This window comes from Myotis myotis, unplaced genomic scaffold (assembly GCF_014108235.1).
Source record: "Myotis myotis isolate mMyoMyo1 unplaced genomic scaffold, mMyoMyo1.p scaffold_m19_p_25, whole genome shotgun sequence".
NCBI classification, from domain to species: Eukaryota; Metazoa; Chordata; class Mammalia; order Chiroptera; family Vespertilionidae; genus Myotis; species Myotis myotis.
In genome coordinates, this window is record NW_023416330.1 from 623668 (window position 1) to 645374 (window position 21707).

At 45.8% G+C, this 21707-nt stretch overlaps 1 protein-coding gene across 9 annotated transcripts in view; it reads left to right on the forward strand.

Moving 5' to 3' along the window:
* LMBR1 (limb development membrane protein 1) overlaps window positions 1–21707 on the forward strand; it is a 127884-nt gene that overhangs the window by 11949 nt on the left and 94228 nt on the right. For 7 of the 9 annotated variants that reach the window (XM_036356064.1, XM_036356067.1, XM_036356069.1 and 4 more), the window contains 3 exons: window positions 3117–3189; window positions 5957–5996; window positions 14832–14971. In XM_036356064.1, the coding sequence (XP_036211957.1) occupies window positions 3117–3189; window positions 5957–5996; window positions 14832–14971 (253 nt within the window). Of the gene's footprint in view, window positions 1–3116; window positions 3190–4002; window positions 4022–5956; window positions 5997–7363; window positions 7503–14831; window positions 14972–21707 lie in introns of those variants that run through there. The other 2 variants (XM_036356068.1, XM_036356070.1) reach the window with 2 other exon arrangements.

The following is a 21707-nucleotide window of genomic DNA, read 5'->3' on the forward strand; positions in this document are numbered from 1 at the left end:
CCTCCAGAACCATGAGGGCCTCCTCTCCTTGTCACAGTTTCCTCCTGTCCGTGGGTAGGTATTTCCTGTTGTCCCACCTGCTATCGGAGAACAGGAGGTGTCTTTGGTCTTGCTTGCATTTCACGCATCTTTTGGGTCTGTCTCTCTGCTGAAGACACTCATTTAGGGGAACTGGGGAAACAGTCCAGCCAGGCCTGTGACGTCTGTTCCAGTTGTATTTTTATTTCCGAGTGAGGAATACGTTTGCTTTTGTGATTGCTAATCTCGCTTCTGCGCTTGAATGACTTGCTTTCTATTAGTCTTTTCGTTCCATGCCACGCACTTTAGTGCCTTGATTTCCTTTTGGTGGTTAACTTTCATGCCTTCTCATCTACCACTTCTGCACTAACTCCCCAGAATTCCTGAACCTAATAAAAAAAATCCCAAACATCCCTTAAGCACAACCATCTACTTCTCCAGCTCCGTTGCTCAAGTTCTTTTATTGCAGCTGCTTCTCCATGGGAACCTCCACTCCCATCCATCACCCATCCTGGTTTCTCTGGTCTCTGGTGTACTTAGGGTTCATGGGCAGTCATTTCACTCTTGCTAATGCCTAAACCAGTGTTGCTCAAATAGTGGCCCAGGGATTTCTGGGCATTGGTGGTTAAATCCCTGGGGCAGATGAGGTTACCTATGCAGCTTGTGGAATGAGAATCGATATCTGGTTCAGCCCAGGAATCACAGAGAAGGATGACGTTTAAAGGCTGGCAGGAGGGGGAGCCAGTGATGTTGCTTGGGAGCGCAGGAGAGGAGGAGGAAGCATGTGGCTTGCAAGTTGCTGCGTGGAGGTTGAGTGAATTTGTGAACTGGGCTGTTGGGTCGCTGCTGACCACTGCCAGGGCATGCCGAGTTGGGCAGTGGGTGTGAGGTGACACTGGTGGCTGGCAGAGTGAGGGAGGTGGAGAGTGAAGTCTGAAGGTGTAGGCTGTAAAGGACATCAGATGTCTGCCTGCATTGGCCTCAGCTCTGGGAACCAGGCCACTTGTCAGACAGCGCCCCCAGGCCTCCCATGCTGCTTGGAGTTCTGGACTAGTGGGCCTGGAACTTTAAAGGCTATTTCATCTCACCGTGCTGCTCTTGTCTGGTATATTTCTCTACTCCATTTAATCTCCCACTCTCCATGAATTTGCTTCCATTTCGTTGACAACACAGAAGCCACCAGAAGAGAATATTTTGGTCTCCACCACTCACGTGCTTACCACCCGCAGCGGCACTTGTATGTCTGTCTCCTGCTCTTCCTCCTCTTCCTGCTTCTCCTCTCCCTCCTCTTCCTTTCAGGTGGATTTTATACCTAGCCCCTCAACTTGGGCTCATTTCTTCAGCAAGTCTATGTTTTTTCTCTCACATCAGTGATTTCTCTTTCCTGGCTATTCCTAGAACCATTGTAACTTTTCCCAACGTAAAAACCGCTCATGATTTCCCACTTCCTTCATATCTCCTTTGCTTCCCGTTATCATAAAACTCCTGGCAGAGCTGTCTGCTTATATTTGTTTACAGTTCTTTCATTATCAGCTTCGGTCAGGCTTTGCCTTCCAGCCCTCCAGATCTCTATGCTTTGCCCTCTCCTCGCCTATGACTTTCCTCAGATGTCACCTTGTTAGTGAGGTGGCCCTCACCCTCCTGGTACTCCCTGTCCCCTCCTCCTGCACTGGTTGTCCTCTGACACTCTGTGGACTGACGCATTTATTATCTGTTTTCTTACTGGAGTGGAAACTCAGTGAGGTGGAACTCGGTTGTGTTCCTGCTGTGCACTCAGTTCTTGGGAGAGCACCTGGTGTCTGGCGGCCCACAGTGCGTACTTGCTGAATGAAAGAGTTCTGGTCAGCCCCGTCAGATTCCCTTGTCATTTGATCTCTCTGGCTTTGACCTCTTATTTCACAGTGTTTCTGGCCAGTGACTTCTCCCATTGCTCTTCCAGCCTCTGGGACTTCCTTTTCATTGTAGACAACGTCCTGACTTCTTCTGTTTACATTTCTGCACCAATAACTGCTGCCCCTTTCTGACCGTCTCCCACACTGGGGAGGCTTAGGGAGGAGGTGGTGATGGTGGCACCTTCTTTCACCTGCCAGGGTTCCTGTGGGCTCCCAGCAGCAGGCTGTCCTGGATGCTCCTGACTGCTCCTCTGAGTCACTGTCAGTATTGTTTCCTGTCACTGTCCGCATGTAACGGGAGAACTTTGACAGGAGGCTCATAGTGGTCCTCTCCTCCTCAGTTTGTCATTCCCTAGGTTATTAAACTGAGGTTATTAAATAAGGCATGTGGCCCGCCGGCCGCGAGTTTGACATGCTTGCTATACAGTGTATGTCCATCACGCAGGTCCAAGGTCGCTCTCAGTTACACACTACCAACTGTTGCTTAGAAATCCACCTATGGGGTGCTCCCTAGACTTCATCATCACCTGAATGCTTTGATTTGAGAGTCTTGAGTCTTTTACTGTAGTCCCTGCACTGATGAGCCTTTCTTTCCAGCACACCTGGTCTTTGACTGTGACAAGATCTGTTTCTGGACCCATCCTTGTGGCCTGTCATGCCCCAGATCTGATAGAAATGAAATGGAATTTAATATTAAAGCCTTGTTTAACTGCTGTTTATTTTGATATGTGGTATGCTTATCTAATAATTATTGTCACATTAAGTAGTGATGCCTCTGTGTGTATAACATGTTATACGATTTTCATACAATAGACTGTTGTATTGCTCTCTCTGGTGCTGCCAGTACACTTTTTCTATGTGACCGGAGCTTCATGTTATGTTTAAACATGTGGAGGGGGGGGCGCTGGTAGCCTCTCTACCTGACTTTATTTTCAGAGTTGTCAGTGATGTCCTGGTTTTTATATATTCACATGATTTTGAAAACAATTTGGTCAAGTTATGAAAAGAAAAATCTCCACTGAAAATGGTATTAAAACTAGGTCACATAAATTAATATTTCATCTAAACTTAATATTAGCAAAATATTTAAAATGTTCACTTTGTAATAAATCCTTTTTTTCTATAAATACCAAGGATGTATTGTCTATTATTTAAAAAAAGATATGCAAAAAATGTAAATGATGTGTTAAATTTGTTCTGTTTCAGATATGTTTCCTTCTCTTTGCCATTCTTTACATCGTTTCCTATTTCATCATCACAAGATACAAGAGGAAATCAGGCAAGTAAAACATGTAATGGAAACTTTGATTTTCATGCTTGGTGGTCTAGGCCTGATACAAGGGCGCCACAGTGCCCGTCCGTGTGGCACTGTATTCACCATGCCCGTGCTGAAGCAAGCAGTTGCCTGGGACTAAGAGCACTAAAAATAACCGCCAGGGAACCTGACTACTGTAGGGTCATCCTCTTAGGCCTTAGCCCTTGTTTGTCACATTCTTAGAGCCCAGCTAAGAATAGTGCGGGCCCTTTCGTTCACTGGAAATTCCTGTGACGGGCTCTGAATTTGAACACACTCAGCCCCATCCCATTGTTGCTCTAACTACCAGAATACTTTTCTTTCTCTAAAGCAGGGGTGGGGAACCTTTTTTCTGCCAAGGGCCTTTTGGATTATAACATTTGCGGGCCATACAGAATTATCAACTTAAAAATTAGCCTGCTATGTTGGTCAGACATTTAATTAACTCACTCCGAATGCCTTGCCGGGGCCACACTGAATGATTTCGCTGGCCTTATACGGCCTGAGCGCCCGACGTGCCCCCTGCCCCCAAAGTGATACAGAATGTATCCCTAACTCCATATCCTTTCAGTATTTCATATATAGGGTGTCCCAAAAAATGTATACACACTTTGAATGATTATAAAGTCAGTGTTTATTAACATAGAGTTCATTTTAAAATTTAAAAGAATCTATAGAAATGAATTTTTTTTTTTTTTTTTTTTTTTTTTTTTTTTTTTTTGTCAATACCTGTTTCCAAACTGATGACCGTTCTGGTCTAGGCTCTGCTGATAACGGGAAGCAGTGGAATCGCAAACATCAAGAATCATTTCATTGGGTATTTGTGCGCCCTCAATTCGTTAACTGTTGCCGGTTTTGTACTGTAAACCTTATCTTTTATGTATCTCCACACAAAGTCTAGTGGATAAATTTTCTTTGTTCAAAGCTTAGTTGGCTTCACATATTTCAAATCAGTTAAACCTGAAAAGGAGTGGAAATTGAGTTATCAGCTGTTAAAGTGTGTATACATAATATACACTTTGAATAATTATAAAGGCAGTGTTGTACTTCAACTGCATTTTTAAACTTCCAGGAGCATTTAGGATGAATTTTCTTTGTTCAAAGCTTAGTCTGGCTGAAAAGAAAGAAACATCAATTGAGCCAGCAGCTGTTACAGTGTGTGTACATGTTTTGGGACATGCTGTATATCCTGTCGCGCCAGAGGGACCACTATATCTTTATTCTTTTTTAAAAGAACTTTTTGCTGTTTAGTAATTCACAGATTTTTGTGCCAGGGTTTTATAAGCACCTAAGCAGTTACCTTACTGCCTTCTGTTAAATCTCAGCTGTTTTCCAGAAATGATAGGATTTTCTGCCTGTGATGTTGTGCTAATACTAGTGCTGTATGAATACTTGGGGATTCCATATATTAAAGATTCCTTGCATTATGTTAGCCTATCACACTTGTCTGTCAGACATTTGAAAGCAGTCAGGGACTACTCTTTGCTCTGAGATGTTACTTTAGAACTTGGCTCTGTGACGGCACTGACAGACTCCTGGGATTCCGTAATCTCTCAAAATTTTGCAGACTTGGGATCCAAGACAGTATCTTAGCTAGTTTCAAAGATGTTTTGACATCAGATTTCATAGATTATGGACACAGAAGTAGAGCAGGGGAGAAAGAGAGAGAGAGAGGGTGGGGGGAGGCAGGCGATATTAATGACTGAATATAAAGCAGTGTTTTAGAGGAAATTAGGGATGATGAGCAGGAAAAGTGGAGGTTTATTAGATGCTTTTTTTGAGTAATCAAGGGGAGGAGGTGATGAGGACTCTGGACCTAGTTGGCGGAGTGTTGAGATGTAATTGACAAAAAGCATTTTTTAAGGTTTGATGGTTGATTGGAGAGGGCACCACAGTATAAAAGTCAGTTGTGACTACATTATTTTGTGGCCCCTTTGGTTGTAAAGCTATTTAGAGCAGCCTGTAATTCGGAATGGAGATTGGGCAATGAGAATGGCCCAAGTGGGCCATTGGCAGGGAAGCAGGTGGGCACTCAGAATTGCAGAGGCCTGCAGAGAGCCTTTGAGGACAAGCCCCGTTAGGCATCGGGGGGGACAGGGGCTGGGTGTTGTGCAGTGTCCTTGTAATTGGGTCAAAGTTTCTTGGTAAGTTTACGTGGGAGGACAGAGGAGATGGCTGGCAGCCGTGATGGAGGCTGAGTGAGCACCGGCAAAGCGGACATATTCTTGTATGTACCTTGGACAGTCATGATGAAGTGTGGTGCAGTGGGACCCCAGGTGGGTTAGGGTGGCCTACTGCCAATGACAAACTCAAATTCTAGGAAAGTACATGAGTCCTGAGTTTCTGAATTTTAATTTTATAGCAGACATTTTTTTTTTGGCTATTAACCAGAAAATCTCATTCATTAGCAACTTCACTTACATTTTATAACAGTAAGCGTGATAGTGGTCTTAAGGGCCTACTAAGCTTCATTTTCTTGAGCACTGAATGTTTGGGATATTTTAATTACATGTGGCTATTTTGTTAATAAGGATTTGGATTAATTAAAACACTATTCTTTTAATCATATTCTCTCCTATCTCATTTAATGAAATTTAAATTTGGATCTGTGCTGAAATAAACACAGTGCTGTTTAAAAATGTTTCCATTCAATAATTGCTGCTTTAAATTTATATGTTTGTTTGTTTTTCATAATGAATGAAACATCTTGTTGGAAGAGAAAATAATGTTAATACCTTAAACATTTTTGCAGATGAACAAGAAGATGAAGATGCCATAGTCAACAGGATTTCGTATGTATTTTAAAGTTTAATTGTGTTGTTTATAATTCTGGAGTCATAAATTCTCAAAATTTAATTCTACCTTTTGGGCAGAAATATGGAAGAAATTTACCTAAGGTATTACAACACTTTCATCAATATTAATCCTATCCTCAGAAAACACACATAGGCAAGTATGCATGAATAATGAAGGATTGATTATCTCCTGTTAAATTAGCTTATTTAAGGAGCCGATAGATTTTTTTTGTTAATCCTCACCCAAAGATATATATTTTTTCCCACTGATTTTTAGTTGAAGGGAGGGAGGGAGGGAGACAGAGACACATGGATTGGTTGCCTCCCTCACATGCCCCAACTGGGATCGAACCTGGGGACCCTTCAGTTCTCAGGCCGACACTCCAACCACTGAGGAAGCCAGCTAGGTAGGGCAAGCTGACAGGTTTTAATTTCAGAAGATTTAGCCTGGAAATGGGCTTCAGGTTGGGAAAGTTGCTGGGCCATTAAGAAAGCAAGCTCCCGGCTTCTGAATGGTCTGCTGAGCAGCCTGGACGGGTTTAGAGGAGGGAGCGCCATCTGTCTGGTTACAGACCTCCTATGAGCAGGGAGGTAGTCCTTTCAGGGCCCAGAGCTCTTCTGCTATGGACGCTGGTGATACAGGATAGAAATACCCTTTAATTTTTCTGAGGAATCAAACTACTCTAGGTGGAAAGCAGTGAATTCTTTTCTATCAGATTTGCTCAATGAAACTGAAATTCCACAGCTTTGCCTACTACATAGGAGACATCTGTTTTTTGATTGTTTTCATTGATACTTTAAAAATGTTTTGAAGTAGTCACAAATTTGCAGGAAAGTTAGAAATACAGTACAAAGACTTTTGTTCCCTGAGCCCTTGGAGAAGTTGCTGACTGGATGCTCCATTTCTGCAGGATACTTTTGTATCTAATTCCTATAAACAGTGAATTCTCCTGCAAGTCCACCATAAGCCACCAGCATCACGAAGTTGGCATTGACACAGTCCCAGCTGTGCTGCGTTTCAGTTTGCTGTTGTCCCCGTGATGTCCCTGGTTAAGAACCCCACACTGCAGGGAGCAGCTATGGCCCTGTGGTCGCCCGCAGATGAAACTCGACTTCAGTATTTCCTTTGACTCCCTGACCTTGTCAACACATTTGTACATTTCAGGCCGGTCATGTGGTTTGTCTGTTGTCCCTTCATGGTTAGTGTCAGATTACCCAGCTTCTGCTGAGGTGCTGGGGAGGAGGAGAGGAGAGGGGAGGGAGATAGACAGCATGTTCGTTCTCTCTCTCTCTCTCTCTCTCTCTCTCTCACACACACACACACACACACACACACACGCATGCACATGCTTCCCCCTACACAGGAGCATTACTTGGCCATGAAGAGGAATGCAGACACCTGCTACCACATGCACGAACCCCTAAGACATGATGCTGGGTGAGATGAGCCAGTCACCAAAGGTCACCAGTGTTGATTCCATTTATGAGAAACGTCCAGAATAGGTAAATTCAGCAAAAGCAGATTGGTGGTTACTAGTGGCTGAGAGGAGGAGAATGGAGAGCAACTGCTTAGTGGGTTTGGGGTTTTACTTTGGGGTGGTGAGAATGTTCTGGTTGCACAACACTGGTAATGTTCTACATCTACTGACTTGTTTGCATCAAAGTGGTTGATTTTACTCAGTAAGGCAATGCTTTCAACTAACAAAGGATTTGATTTATTACTGAAAAATGAGTGTGGACGGATCCTGCTGCACTGGATTTGGATTTAAATTATTTAAACACCCAGGGAAAGCAGCTGTGACTCCATCCTGGGCATTCTCTATATGGCTTTAATACTTAGGCCCAAAACGTGATGCTTTAAATGTGCAGGATTAGGGATCTTGGGTTTCAGTCCCAGCACATGATATTTGGGAACATTCTCTGTTCCAGTTCCTGCTCCCGTAAAAACACAATAACACACTCACTTCAGAAAGCCACAGAGGGTCCCACACTGGCTGCCCGGTGGACAGGAACTGTGTCCAGCGAAACCCTCCAGGTTGAAGTACTGAGGTTGCGCCTCTCTCCTCTGCGTGGTCTCTGTCCACTTTGGTGGTACAATTACTGAAATGCATTTGTAGATCAATAATTTATGAATCGATTAGTGCTGGTCATGTTGGCCATTCCCCTTGCAGTATAATTTAGGAAAATATGCTGTTTCCTGGTGGCAAGGCTCTGGAGGGGCCCGCCCCTCAACCTGATTTGGCCAGGCGGCGCGGTGTGTCTGAGTGTCATGTGATGACACGGACACCTTCCTGAGGGAGATGCTGTGCACCCACTGCAGAGTCAGGAGGCAGCCTGGAGGGGGAGGCACCCAGTCCATCCCCTGGACCCCTCACCCAGTGCTCTTTCTGTCGCGCACTGCCTGTTCTTCCTTCTGTGATGGGATGAGTGAGAACTAGACCTGGGTTCAAATTCTGAACCCGGATTCATTTGAGTCCAGGCAAGATGGAGAAGCCGAGACTTGTGTTTGGCACGTGAGCTGGGCCTGCGCCTGCTGTGTGGTGCTGCTGTGCGGATAAACAGCACAGGCACAAGCAGGGTTCGGGCTTCTGCACGGTGGCCGTGGTCTCAGGGTCGTCCCCTGCGCCCTGACCCTCTTCCTGGCCTTCCTTCCTCCCACTGAAGGGAGCTGTGGGGGCCCTGAAGAGGGTGAAACAGCAGAGGCTGAGCCTGAGCAGGAAACGTGGATATGGTCAGCGTTCTGAGAGTTCTGCAGTACGGTGCCTGCAAGCCGCCTGCACAGAGAGGGCTCCAGGGTGACTCCAGCGCTGCCGGCACGGAACCCCTCCTGTGCCTCCCACCTTGCTCCAGAGCCCACTTTCATGTTCTCGTTTGCTCCTCAGGGCCTTCATTCTGCCCTCTGTCTGTCTCCTTGTGCCCCCAGATTAACTCCCTCTGCCCTCCCCAACCAGAATTACACTTGCTCACAGCGACTCTCTGCTTGTCACTGGATTGGAATAGAAGTGGTTGATATAAAATGCATGCCTAACTGGCGAAACAGCCTGTGCGGAGCATGCCGAGCCCACGCAGGTGAACAGAGAGCCTCGCACGTGTCCCACCCTGGAGGGTGGTCGGAGTGGGCTAAGGGTTTGAAAGCAGGGAGGAAAATTCCCTGCAGAGGGCGATCCTGGCATGGGGTATCACCTGAGGGTGAGGTGGGACACCACATGTTTGGGGGTGCTGTACCACAGGGAGCCAGAGCCAGTGCAGGGTAGGGAGGGTGTCTGTGCAGGATGGCAGAGCCCTCGAGGCATGGCCTGGCATGGGTATGACAGCTCAGGTGGGGGGGGGGCATAGGGCAGGAAGGTCCAAAATGGGGGGTCACCTGAGCAGCAGGCACCTCTGCATAGGATGGGTGTCAGTGTGATGGGAGACTGATCGCAGATGTGGGACCGGTCCATTAGAGATGACGGGAACCAGTCCCAGTCGGGGCGAGGGGGACAACGAAAGGGAACACTGAGTTGTCGCAGTGGAGTTGGGGGTATTACTGTGGCCTCATGGTTTTCAGTACAGAGAGTTACTGGGTCACTGCAGATGTGCGTGTGGATGTGTGCATGTACACACAGTGCCAGTGCACCCTGGGTTGGCCTGCCACTGGGCCTGGGAGCGCAGCCCCCAAGAGCAGCGAGTGCCTCTGAGTACAGCTTTCAGGACAGGAGCAGGGCCCCGGAAAGCACTGGCTGCAGGGCTTCCGTGTACCTTGTCTTGTGGGGTGCAGGGACGTGCCAGAGGATGAGGGCGCATGTCAGAAAAACTCCGGCCTTCAAGGGCATTCTTGCCAAACCAGGGACAGTCTGATCATCACAGTAATGGGTGTAATGGATCCTGCACAGATGAATTAGTGCCTGAGTGCCCATGGCTGTCACCAAAGGGATAAGTTGTTTGACCAGGAACAGGACATGTTCTTGGTTTCCTTAGCTTCCCACACAGTGCTTATGATGAAAGGGAGGAGTAGGTTTAGCTTGGAGGGTCCTGGCAGACACCACCTTGAGCAGTGATGAGAGGACGTGACCAGTATGGGGCAGGCAGAGAGTCAAGGCCATTGGAGGGCCTGCCATGAGAAGTCCAGAGATTGTTGTGACAGTCGTCTCATGGACATGGCGGCCTGCAAGTGTCCCAGCTGAACTCCTTGTTCCTCCGCTGCAGCCTCCTCCATCGTGGCTGATTAGTGCGACTGTCTACATCCTCAGGCTAAAACCCAGGAGTGGTTCTTGACCCCTCTCGTCCCACACAGGTACTACGGTTCTGTCCACAGAGCCCTCCGTGCAGAAGGGGTGTTTCTTTCTTTCTTTTTTTTTTTTAAAAATTAAATCTTTATTGTTCAGATGATTACATTAGTTACTCTTTTTTCCCACCATAACTCCCCTCCACCCAGTTCCCACCCCTCCCTGACTCCCCACCCACTGTCCTCATCCATAGGTGCATGATTATTGTCCAATCTCTTCCCTCACCCCCACACCCTTTCCCCCCCTAGAATAGTCAGTCCATTCCCTTTCTATGTCCCTGATTCTATTACAATCACCAGTTCATACTGTTCATCAGATTATTTATTCACTTGATTTTTAGATTCACTTGTTGATAGATGTGCATTTGTTGTTCATAGTTTGTATCTTTACCTTTTTCTTCTTCTTCCTCTTCTTAAAGGATACCTTTCAGCATTTCATATAATACTGGTTTGGTGGTGATGAACTCCTTTAGCTTTTTCTTATCTGTGAAGCTCTTTATCTGGCCTTCACTTCTGAATGATAGCTTTGCTGGATAAAGTAGTCTTGGTTGTAGGTTCTTGGTATTCATCACTTTGAATATTTCTTGCCACTCCCTTCTGGCCTGCAAAGTTTCTGTTGAGAAATCAGCTGACAGTCGTATGGGTACTCCCTTGTAGGTAACTGATTTTCTTTCTCTTGCTGCTTTTAGGATTCTCTCTTTGTCTTTTGCTCTTGGCATTTTAATTATGATGTGTCTTGGTGTGGTCCTCTTTGGATTCCTTTTGTTTGGGGTTCTTTGTGCTTCCTGGACTTGGAAGTCTATTTCTTTCACCAGGTAGGGGAAGTTTTCTGTCATTATTTCTTCAAATAGGTTTTCAATATCTTGCTCTTTCTCATCTTCTGGCACCCCTATAATTCGGATGTCGGTACGCTTGAAGCTGTCCCAGAGGCTCCTTACACTGTCTTCGTATTTTTGGATTCTTTTTTCATTTTGCTTTTCCGGTTGGGTGTTTTTTGCTTCTTCGTATTTCAAGTCTTTGACTTGATTCTTGCGACCCTCTGGTCTGCTGTTGGGAGTCTGTATAATATTCTTTATTTCAGTCAGTGTATGCTTACTTTCTAGTTGGTTCTTTATCACAATATCGAGGGTCTCATTAGATTTCTTGAGGATCTCACTACATTTATCGGCGGTCTCACCAGTCTTCTTGAAGATCTCACTACATTTATCGGCGGTCTTACCAGTCTTCTCGAGGGCCTTATTAAGTTTATCGGCGGCTTCTAAACAGTTCTTTAAAGACCTTAAAAGTGTGGTTTTGAACTCTATATCCAACAGTTTGCTTTCCTCCCATTCTGTCGTTTGTGTCCTGTTTCTTTGTCTTGGCATTTTTTATGCTTCGCTGTGTCGATAGAGTGCCTTTCTGTGCTAAGTGTCCCAATTACCTGAGGTAGACACTCTTGGTGCACCCCCTTGTGGGCTTTGTGCACAGTCTTGTTGTAGTTAAGCCTTGATTGTTGTAGTTAACACTGTGAGGAATTGACCTCCAGGCCAATTGACTGTGAGAATCAGCTGTGTCTGCAGTGGGAGAGCTTCTGTGCTGGAGACACCCCTCTGGGGCTAGACTTGCTTTGATGGGGCTTTGGTGCTCACTGAGTCTGCCCCCTGAGTGTGTCTTTTATGGTTCCACGGAGCTGCAGACTGGATGATCCCACTCTGACCTCTGGGCTTCCTGGCTCCTGGATCTCTAGGGAGGTGCTAGTCTAGCCTTTGCCTGAGGCTATCCAGCAAAAGTCTCCCTGCAGGGCTTGGGTGGGGCAGGTCCCATGGGATCAACAGGGCAGGGTTAGCAATTATGGCTGCTCTCAGTCTTCCCCTCAGAGGCTCTGCTTCTCAGTGTCCCAGTAATCGCTGCGAGCCCCACGGAGAGAAAGCTGCCCTAGGGTTCTGAGCGATGCCAGACAGTCCCACTTCTCCCGTATGAGTCTGGGTCCCTAAAGACTCGCCCAAACTGGAGCTCAGAGCCTGAGATTCCCTCCCGATTGACAACGACAACCGCACCCTCAGCCCCCAGCCCGCTCCACCTGCACTCCGCACCTTAGTATTTTACTTCCGCACTGCGCCTCCTCTGAGTCTCGGTATGCCTTTCTCTTTCCTCCTAGTTGTAGAATTTCCCCTCAGCCAGCCTTCCTGTGGTTCTGGATGATGTCCGTTCCGTCTTTTAGTTGTATTTTTGAAGTGGTTGTTCGAGGCAGCAAACTCCGGTGTTTACCTATGCCGCCATCTTGGTTTCCTCTCCCAGAAGGGGCGTTTCTGAAACCGTCCATCACTTCCGAGGGCACTTTCCTGCAGTTCCATAAGCAGCCACCACTCTGGCTACATGGCAGGGCCTCACCTTAGGGACCCCACGCCATCACCTTTTAAAAAAAATATTTTTAAAAATTCATTTCAGAGGAAGGGAGAGGGAGAGAGAGAGAAAACATTAATGATGAGAGAGAATCATTGATCGTCTGACACTGGGGATCGAGCCTGACTGGGAATCGAACCATGACTTCCTGGCTCATAGGTTGATGCTCAACCACTGAGCCACACTGGCGGGTCCCCATCGGCTTCTCAGGGGCAGCCCTCCTCCTAGCCCAGGGCAGTTAGGGAGTATGCTGTGGTCTTTTTTGTGTCTCCAGGTCCAACCCCAGCATTGGAAATGCGGTGGGCTACAGTCTTGGTAAGAGCTGCGGTCCAGTCACGGTGCCCATGTGATCAGGGTTTCCTGGGGCTCTGTGACTTCAAATACTCCATTTGTTTGCCCGCAGAAGCTTTGACAGGTCAGGGCTTTGATATGGAAATTGTGGCTGGCCTTCATTGTTGGGTCTGTGGTCGAGTGTCATGGGAGCCAAGAGTGGGGGAAGGGAAATGCTGAGGGATGTATAGGGCGACCCTGGGGACAGAGCCGACGGTGGCCCTGGCCTGGAGCCCCAGAACCCACTCATGTGTGGGGCACAAGGAGGTTAGGTGACTGACTGTGGGACTGTGGTGGCGGAGAGGGGTGTGGAAAAGCCTCGGTGGCTGTGCAGCACCTGGTGTGACCGGCTGAGGGTTGATTTCATTTCTAGCTTTGGAAGGAGGTGATGGAAGCCAACAGGACACTTCCTCACTGGCTGGAGGACAAGACCGACGGCCCTCGCTCAAGGCCATTCGCCATCACTGCTGCAGGGGGAGTGGCCTGGCGAGGCTTGTGCTCCTGCTCTGACCAGGAGACACGCCCGTTAGCAGAGCCTTCAGGGTCGTCTCCTGGGTCTGGTTTGGATTGTGTTTTGGTGTGCGTCACGTGGTCTCATGTAAATCCATCAGTGACACTGAACAGGTTCCTGGTGGGTTGGCTCAAAGCAGGAAACACTTCTGTGGGCCACCACACGGTGGCATTGCTGCAAAGTTACTCCATCAGATGTGGATTTAGAGCAGGGGTCCTCAAACTACGGCCCGCGGGCCACATGCAAATACAAATATTGTATTTGTTCCCGTTTTGTTTTTTTACTTCAAAATAAGATATGTGCAGTGTGCATAGGAATTTGTTCATAGTTTATTTTTTAAACTATAGTCCGGTCCTCCAACGGTCTGAGGGACAGTGAACTGGCCCCCTGTTTAAAAAGTTTGAGGACCCCTGATTTAGAGCGTTTGTGTGATGGTTTTCCTTACATTTTCACATTCTTCCTATATTTTCTTTAATGGGATGACTATTAAATTAAGTTTCCCTCTCTAATGTTGGTGAGACTCCTGTTTTCTTTGCTATTTAAAAAAGATCTTGAAAAATAGCTATAAAAATTTAAATGTTGCAGACGTGGGACTGAGAGTGAGCCCCTTGAAGCCCGCTCTCCCCTGGGCTTCGTTCTGTGCTGTGCTGGGGTCTCCACCTCTACTTTCCTGTGTGTATTTGTGAGCTTTTTTTGCGGGGAGGGGCATGCTTTCTATTTATCATCTGTCTTTCCTTCAATTTGTGTTCCTGACTTGTTTTAGACACCTTTCTAAATTAGTACATATTAGAGATATTTTTTAAAATGATAGAATAGTGTTTTAAATACTGTCTAATGATCCCTACTGTTGATTAGTACAATTTATTTACACTTTACCCATTTTAAGGGGTAGCAGACCAGTGGCTTTGTAAGTTTGCTCCTGAAATACGAGTTTTTCATACTGCATTCACAGGTATTTTTTCACCTAAAATAGTTGTTGCCTTGCTTTTAGCATAGATTGCCAAAGCTTTTAATCAAATGCAATGTGAAATGAACATCACTTTTAAAGGAGGAGAGAGCCTACAGCTCATTCTCTGCGAGTGTGTGAGGCCTCTGCCTTCGGTACATGTGTCCTCTGGGGCCTCCTCGTTAGATCCACCAATCTCTGCAGAGTGAGGTGCTCTAGAGTTGATGTAGCTTAACTCTTAGGATCACGCATGTGTCATTTGTCTTCCAGTTGCATAGATTTCATGAAATTCTCCCATAATTTTTTTTAGATAAAAATTTCAGAATTTTTATTCGTCTTGAATGATGGTCGCATCCCCTGCTTCCCGGTCGCTGGTGACACGCCTCTCTTCTCTTCCAGGTTGTTTCTGTGCACGTTCACACTCGCAGTGTCCGCTGGGGCTGTGCTGCTCTTACCCTTCTCCATCATCAGCAACGAAATCCTACTTTCCTTTCCTCACAACTACTATATTCAGTGGCTCAATGGCTCCCTGATCCATGGTTAGTATGTGTGGCTTCATCACCATTAATGTTTTAATTTTGTACTGCACTGTATTTTTAGGTTTTCCTTTTCATAGTTTCTTCATAATTTGCATCTTTCTTTGATAAATCACTTGAGTCCTTAATAAAATCAGAAAACCAGATTTTATTCACCTCCCTTTTCCTGTTAGTTGTGAAAGGCTTCTCTGTTTTACTTACTCAGGGAGTAGTTTTAATACTGACCAGGATTCTGATAAGTACATTTTAATTTAAATATTTAGCAAGAGAATTTTGGTTTTATCTGAACATGCCAGAAGAACCCAACCTCCATTGAAAACCTGAAAAAGGAGCCAGGTTTCCATTGTATTATTTGCTGTTTCTCTAGACATTTCAGAATGTGTGGTAGAAGGGGAAACTCTTTTATCAAGTACAAACTTTAAAGTTCATGTGGTTTTTAATACAATAATGAGTTATCATAGGCAACATGGTGTATTACTTTAAAGCCAAAGAGATCTGCATTCTAATCTTAGCTCTGCCATTTTCTAGAAATTTTTAGTGAGGTAGGGCATTTTAATTTGTAATATACTGTCTATCTAAAAAGGTCTAATGTGTATATTTTTATGTCGCATAGTCCCTGCTCCTCCTTTTTTTCTATATTGAACTATGTGATCTCTTTATGTGTCAAACACAGCTTTTATCCGATTTTTATAGATATGTTTTTCTAGTTGTTATTTTGCTTTTGAATTTTATTTGTTTTTTTTTATTTATATAAGTTTTACATTTTTATGTTGTACAGTCTTTTCCTTCCTTTGGTTTCTCTAATGGTTTTTGTGTTTAGAAGATCCCTTCGCTTCCTAAGATGTGACAGATACTTCCTTTTTCTCTGTTGGAGTGTTGTCCTGTACAGCTAAAGGGATGTGGGTTTGATTCCCGATTGGGTTGTGTACAGGAGGCAATTGATTGATATTTCTCTCTCACATTGATGTTTCTCTCCCCCCTCCCCCCTCAAATCAATAAATATATCCTCAGTGAGGATTAAAAAAATTTTTAAAAATGGTTTTGTTTGCATTTAACTGTTTAATTCACCTGGAGTTTATACATATACCTTTTCTCTTACTCCTTTGTATGTATTTAAAGAAATACATGTTTGCTGTAGAAAATTTGGAAAACAACATTTATAGGGAAGAAAATCACTCTTCTTCACAATCCTATGTGGTGGGAAGTACTGTGGACACCGTGGCCTGCAGCATACCACTGACGGAGGACCCCTGCTGTGCTCACTGCTGCCTTGTGTCCTTCCCCATCCATGGCTGCAGTGCCACTTAGAGCCATTATGATCATGGTTCTTCCAGGTTTTTAATTAGAAAGCTACAATTGTCACCTTATAAATAAATATTTGCCCTTAAATTTATGCAATTCACTTTCCAGGTAAGCATACTTTACAAGTTTTTAAAAAGAGATTTCCCCTTTATTCTTCAGAAAAAACTGTACGAATTTTTCAGGCGGCTTCATCCTGGCCAGTATGCAAGTGTCTGTGTTCCCAGAGTGTGTCTTTACCAAGTTTGGTTGTTAGTGAAAACAAACCTACCAATCGAATAGAGGAAACATTTCCCCTTAAATTTCTATTTCCTTAGTTACTAGTGCAGGTGGACATTTACAAGGCACACTTATAGGTCATTCATATTTTTTAGTAAATTGCCTACCTGTGTTCTCTTTGCTTATTTTTGCAGTGTTTTTATTTTAAGTAATTAGTTGTCTATCAGGTTAATTGCAAACATTTTCCTCCCAATTGTCCTTTAATATTGCTTAAGCTGTTTTTTGACATAAAAATTTTAAAATTCATTCTAATTGCATATTTTAATCTGGCCTTGTGGTCACTGTCATGCTTGAAACTGGAAACAATGGAGTCGTTGACACTCTGAGGACCAGATGAATTTAGTAAGGTTAGGACTAGTTATTAAGTGAATAAAAAAATTACTCTATTTTTCAATTGGCTAGCAATTGAAAAACTCAAATAAAAAATAAGGTGTTTACTGAAATGGACACAGAAAGTAAGTCTGAAAAGTCACCTGTTACTCTGAAAGGCAGGAAGCAGCCTGGAAGGTCATGGCTGCGGTTCCTGGAGTTGTCTTTAGGTGACAGAGCTATTTGTGATGAGCAAACACCTTGGTGGCCACATATAATCCACAGGCGGCTCTTGTATGTGCTGTCCAGCGTGTTTGGGAAGACTGGCAGCTTCCCTCTGGGCCGCTTTTCTGTGAGACTGTGGGGGCCACGTGCTTGCCTTCCTGAGAGCCGGGCTCCGGGTTTCCACCGGCAGTGAGGTGGCTAAGGCTGGGCTGACCGGTGTGACAAGTGCATTTACCTTTGTTTTCAGTTTTATTCGTAGAAATGGCATGCTGTACTAATGGCCTTCATTTACTCTAAATCAGGGCTATTTCCTTGTTCTGTTTATGGACAAGGTAAGAGCTATCAACACATGACGTGCCCTATATTTGGTGCAAGAGGCCTTCACCTTGGAAGTGATATTTGTTTGTATGGGTTGTCTTTCTCATTATGATGTAAGGGTGTAAGCTCAGGCATGTAATTTTGTTTTTAAACCAGGGCTTAGGACAGTGCTTTCCACAGAGTGGTTGCCCAGTAAACATACACTGAAGGATTGCACTACATAAGACAAAAGGATGTTAATGTATAGTAAACACATGAGCTGAAAGTTGGGGAGCAAGAGGAAGAAGCATCTAAATGATGGTATTGCTTCTAAATCGTTCTGGGCACAGTCTAGGCGGCCTGGCTGCCAGCCCTGGGGCTCGCTCTGGAGGCTTTTATGACCCTGGTCTTCCTTCCACTTTGATTCTTTGCTCGATCTGTGTCCTCTGTTGCATGTAGTGAATCTCCTGAAGCTTCCCACTCGTCTTTGTCTTCTGAACTTAGCGCTTTCTGTAAGCTGTGTCTGACATCCGAAGGAATGCTCACTAGTCCCTCCGGTTGTCTTGAGGCTGAAGAGCTGTCAGTCTGAGATGCTTGCTGCTTGGCTTCTCGGAAATGATACCCATTAACAAGGCCACACTGTTGTGAAGCAGACGCAGGAGAGCCGATGGTGTCGTTCCGGTCCGGTTGGAAGGCCTGAGAACCAGGGAAGCTGGTGGAGTCAGTTTCAGTCTGAGTCTGAAGGCCAGGGAAGACCAGTATCGGAGCGGGAGACAGGCAGAAAGAAAGAGTTCCGGTTCCTCGGCCTCTTGTTCTGTTCAGGCTCCCACGGATTGGGCGGGCCACCACGTGGGGAGGGCAGCCTGCTGGCCTCAGGCTACCAGTGCAAACGTGGATCTTTTATTTTTATTTAAAAAAATATATATATTTTATTGATTTTTTACAGAGAGGAAGGGAGAAGGATAGAGAGTTAGAAACATCGATGAGAGAGGAACATTGATCAGCTGCCTCCTGCACACCCCGCACCGGGGATGTGCCCACAACCAAGGCACATGCCCTTGACTGGAATCGAACCCGGGACCCTTCAGTCCGCAGGCCGACGCTCTGTCCACTGAGCCAAACCAGTCAGGGCACAAACGTGGATCTTTTAGAAACACCCTCGCAGGCAGACTCAGAAATTGATCAAATATCTGGGTACCCTGCAGCCCCATCACATTGACACACAAAATTAACCATCACAAGTCTGCCCTTTGTTACCAATTTTCCAGTCACGTTCTTTCCAAGATCCTGACCATCCAGCCAACCTATTGGTCGCAGCCATGAATCAGCATATAGTCACACGTCTGGCCATGTTTCCTTCCAAGCAAAGGAATGACCAGGTGCACTGCTCGAGGTCCCGCCCCCTGGCAGATTTCCTCAGCGCTGCCCCTCAGAGGTGTCCTTAGAAGCAATGCCTTCCTGTGCTGCCTGCACGGAACCCAGGCCCAAGTCTTCTCCGCTGGCAGCTCACTTTGGGGCCCTCCCCACGAGGGCAGGGTGCATGCGGGAGAGAAGGATGGAGACCATGGGCATTTGGGCCAGTTCCTCCCATAGCTCACTTGTGCCTTCAGGCCTGTTCAGGCCTCATGACACATGTGCCACTTCCGTTTGTGTACAAAGGGCTGCCATGCATGCCCAGCTATGTGCCTGGTGGATCAGATGACATGCTGTTCACGTTGAGCAGCTAGGTCACCTGGGAAGCCCATGGGCAAGTGTTCAGTCTCTGCGGAGGCCCAGGGGCTGCAAGAGCTGTTTCTCAAATGGAGGGTAGTTATCCACACAGCACAGAGGCTTTCCTCCAGAATCCTACGGGCTTTACCCATTGGTGCTGTCCAAGGCTCCACACGGCACCCAGGTCTGCCGTGACACTCCAAGCACGGGGGGTCTGCTGGCTCATGTGGCCCAAGGGCAGAGCACAGCCTGGCCCGTCGCAGGGCTTCCTCTCGTGTTGGCCCCACTCGCAGCAACTCGCAGCCTTGCTGGCCACATGGTAAAGGCCCCGAGGAACACACCCAAGTGAGGAATGTTACCGCCAAGATCCAAAGAGGCCACTCGGCATGTGGGTTAGTTTTGGTGGTCGGAGGGTCAGGTGCAACCACATATCCTTCTCCCGGGAGGGCTCTCTCAGGGTGCCCAGACCCTGACCCCTAGACATCACTGAGGTAGGTGGCCCTGGAGTTGGTTGGATTTCTTTCCCCACCTCTGACACACAGATGGATTACCCACACATCTAGAGCGGTTGCTACTTCTTGCTCACCAGGTCCAGTGAGCACAGTGCCGTCTGTATAATGGGCCTGGATGATGGGTGTGGAGGAAAGGCGAGCAGATCCCTGCAAACTGCATTGTGACTCAGGCCGGTAGAGCTGTGGGCCCGAGGTGGGGCAATGGAGGTGATTGCTGGCCTTGCCAGCTGAGCAAACTGTCTGGAGGCCTTAGGGACAGCGCTGGAGAAGAGGCAGCCACAGTAGTACAAACGAGGGGCTGTGTTAGTTTTCTTAGGCAATGACACCACATCTGGTACAGCAGCTGCAATAGGAGGCCATGGCCTGACCAAGCTTACGATGACCCACTGTCCCTCCCCAAGGGCCATCTGTCTCGGGGTCTTTCCCATCCCAGGGGGCAGATTGTTGAGTGCTTTCCTTCCTGGTTGGAGGCAGTGCTGCCATTTGCATGGTAGTAGCCTCACTCCCCAGCCAGGGACAGTGTGGGGTTCTGCCCACTGCTAGTGTGGCCGGTTATGCATCCGGAACTGGAATATGACCACAGAACGGGTTCAGGGACCCACAGTGAGGCATGTGAGACCTGAGATAAACTCCCTGATTCACCTGACTTCTCTAAGTCCCCACTCTGACTGGGGACCACAGGGATGTGGGTGTCCTGGAATTAGTGGCAGCTCAGAGCCGGTGTTTAGTAGCCCCGAAAAGTGACTTTTTCCTTTACCCAGTGCAGTTATGTCATCCATGTTCATTTGCCAATCATTTACCATGATTGACAGGTGTGGGATTTTCTTGACTTGTTATTTGTCTTTCCTTTGTTAAACCTTTCATGAACTTATGCAAAATTCTTTTGAGGGCTCAGAATATGTGTTAAAATGTCAATCTCCCGTGGAGCACCAATTTCAGTGCTTTTACACTGAAAATGTTCAGTAATGATTCATTGATCGAATGAGTAAAAGTTATTAATTGTATCATTAGGAATACTTAGTAAGAGTGAACTTACTTTGAAAAGAAATTTAATAGCTTACCTTATAAAATTGTCAATATATATGTTTTTGGTTGATTGTGCCTTTAATGTATAAATCACAAATGCTTCAGTTTGTATAAGTAAACTTCACTTGGTTAAATACACTGTTTGGATTTTGGACATATGGGGTTGAGGTGTTACATGTTAACCAGATTACCTTGGGATGCCACTTCCCTTCTCTGGGCCAGAACTTAGCATCATAAAAAAATAAAATGTTAATCTGAATTCTAAATCTCTGTATTGTGAAGCAAGATATATCTCTTTCTATAAGGAGAAAATCATTAGAACAGCCTGAAGCATGCGATACACAGAAGTGGTGCTGAGGCTGGAGGGAGGCAGGATGGTGGGCCTCTGGCAGCCACTGGTCTAGCTGGGGGTCTTTGCCGCTTGCCAGCATGATGCTGTGAGGTGAGTCCCAGTGTTGTCTCAGTTCGGGCCATGACATGCCAGCAACTGCAGTTTATTGTGGGATGGTACAGGGGAGTAGAGATGACAAATTAAAATGGTAGCTAAACCTTACATAGTTACTTTTGTTGGTATGTATCAATATTAAACGGTAAAGTTGGGCAGAAGAAAGGAAGTATACATTTGTAATCACTTTCTGTATTTTGTATATTAAAAATTAAGAAAAATAAGAAACTTCAGTTCCATAAATTGAAAAATGATGATACAGCTGCTTATGGGTTTTCCTTTAGGTGATGAAAACGTTTGGAACTAGATAGAGGGGTTAGTTGCACAACATTGTCAATGCACTAAATGCCACTGAATTGTTCACTTTAACCCTTTTCGGCCCAACCTCAAGGCTAACTCGACAGACCAGGCGCTAAGAGCATGTCCAACGTCGAGCAATAAGAACATTAAAAAGTTCAACATTCAATCCTGTCAATTAATTTGGACCAGACTGTTTGAAATCCAAAAATAACATTGGACCGCAAAGGGTTAAAGTGCTAATTCTATATAATAAAAGCCTAATATGCTAAGTGTCTGGTCATCCATTCAACCAATCAAAGCGTAATATGCTAATGATATGCTAAGGCCACTCAACCGC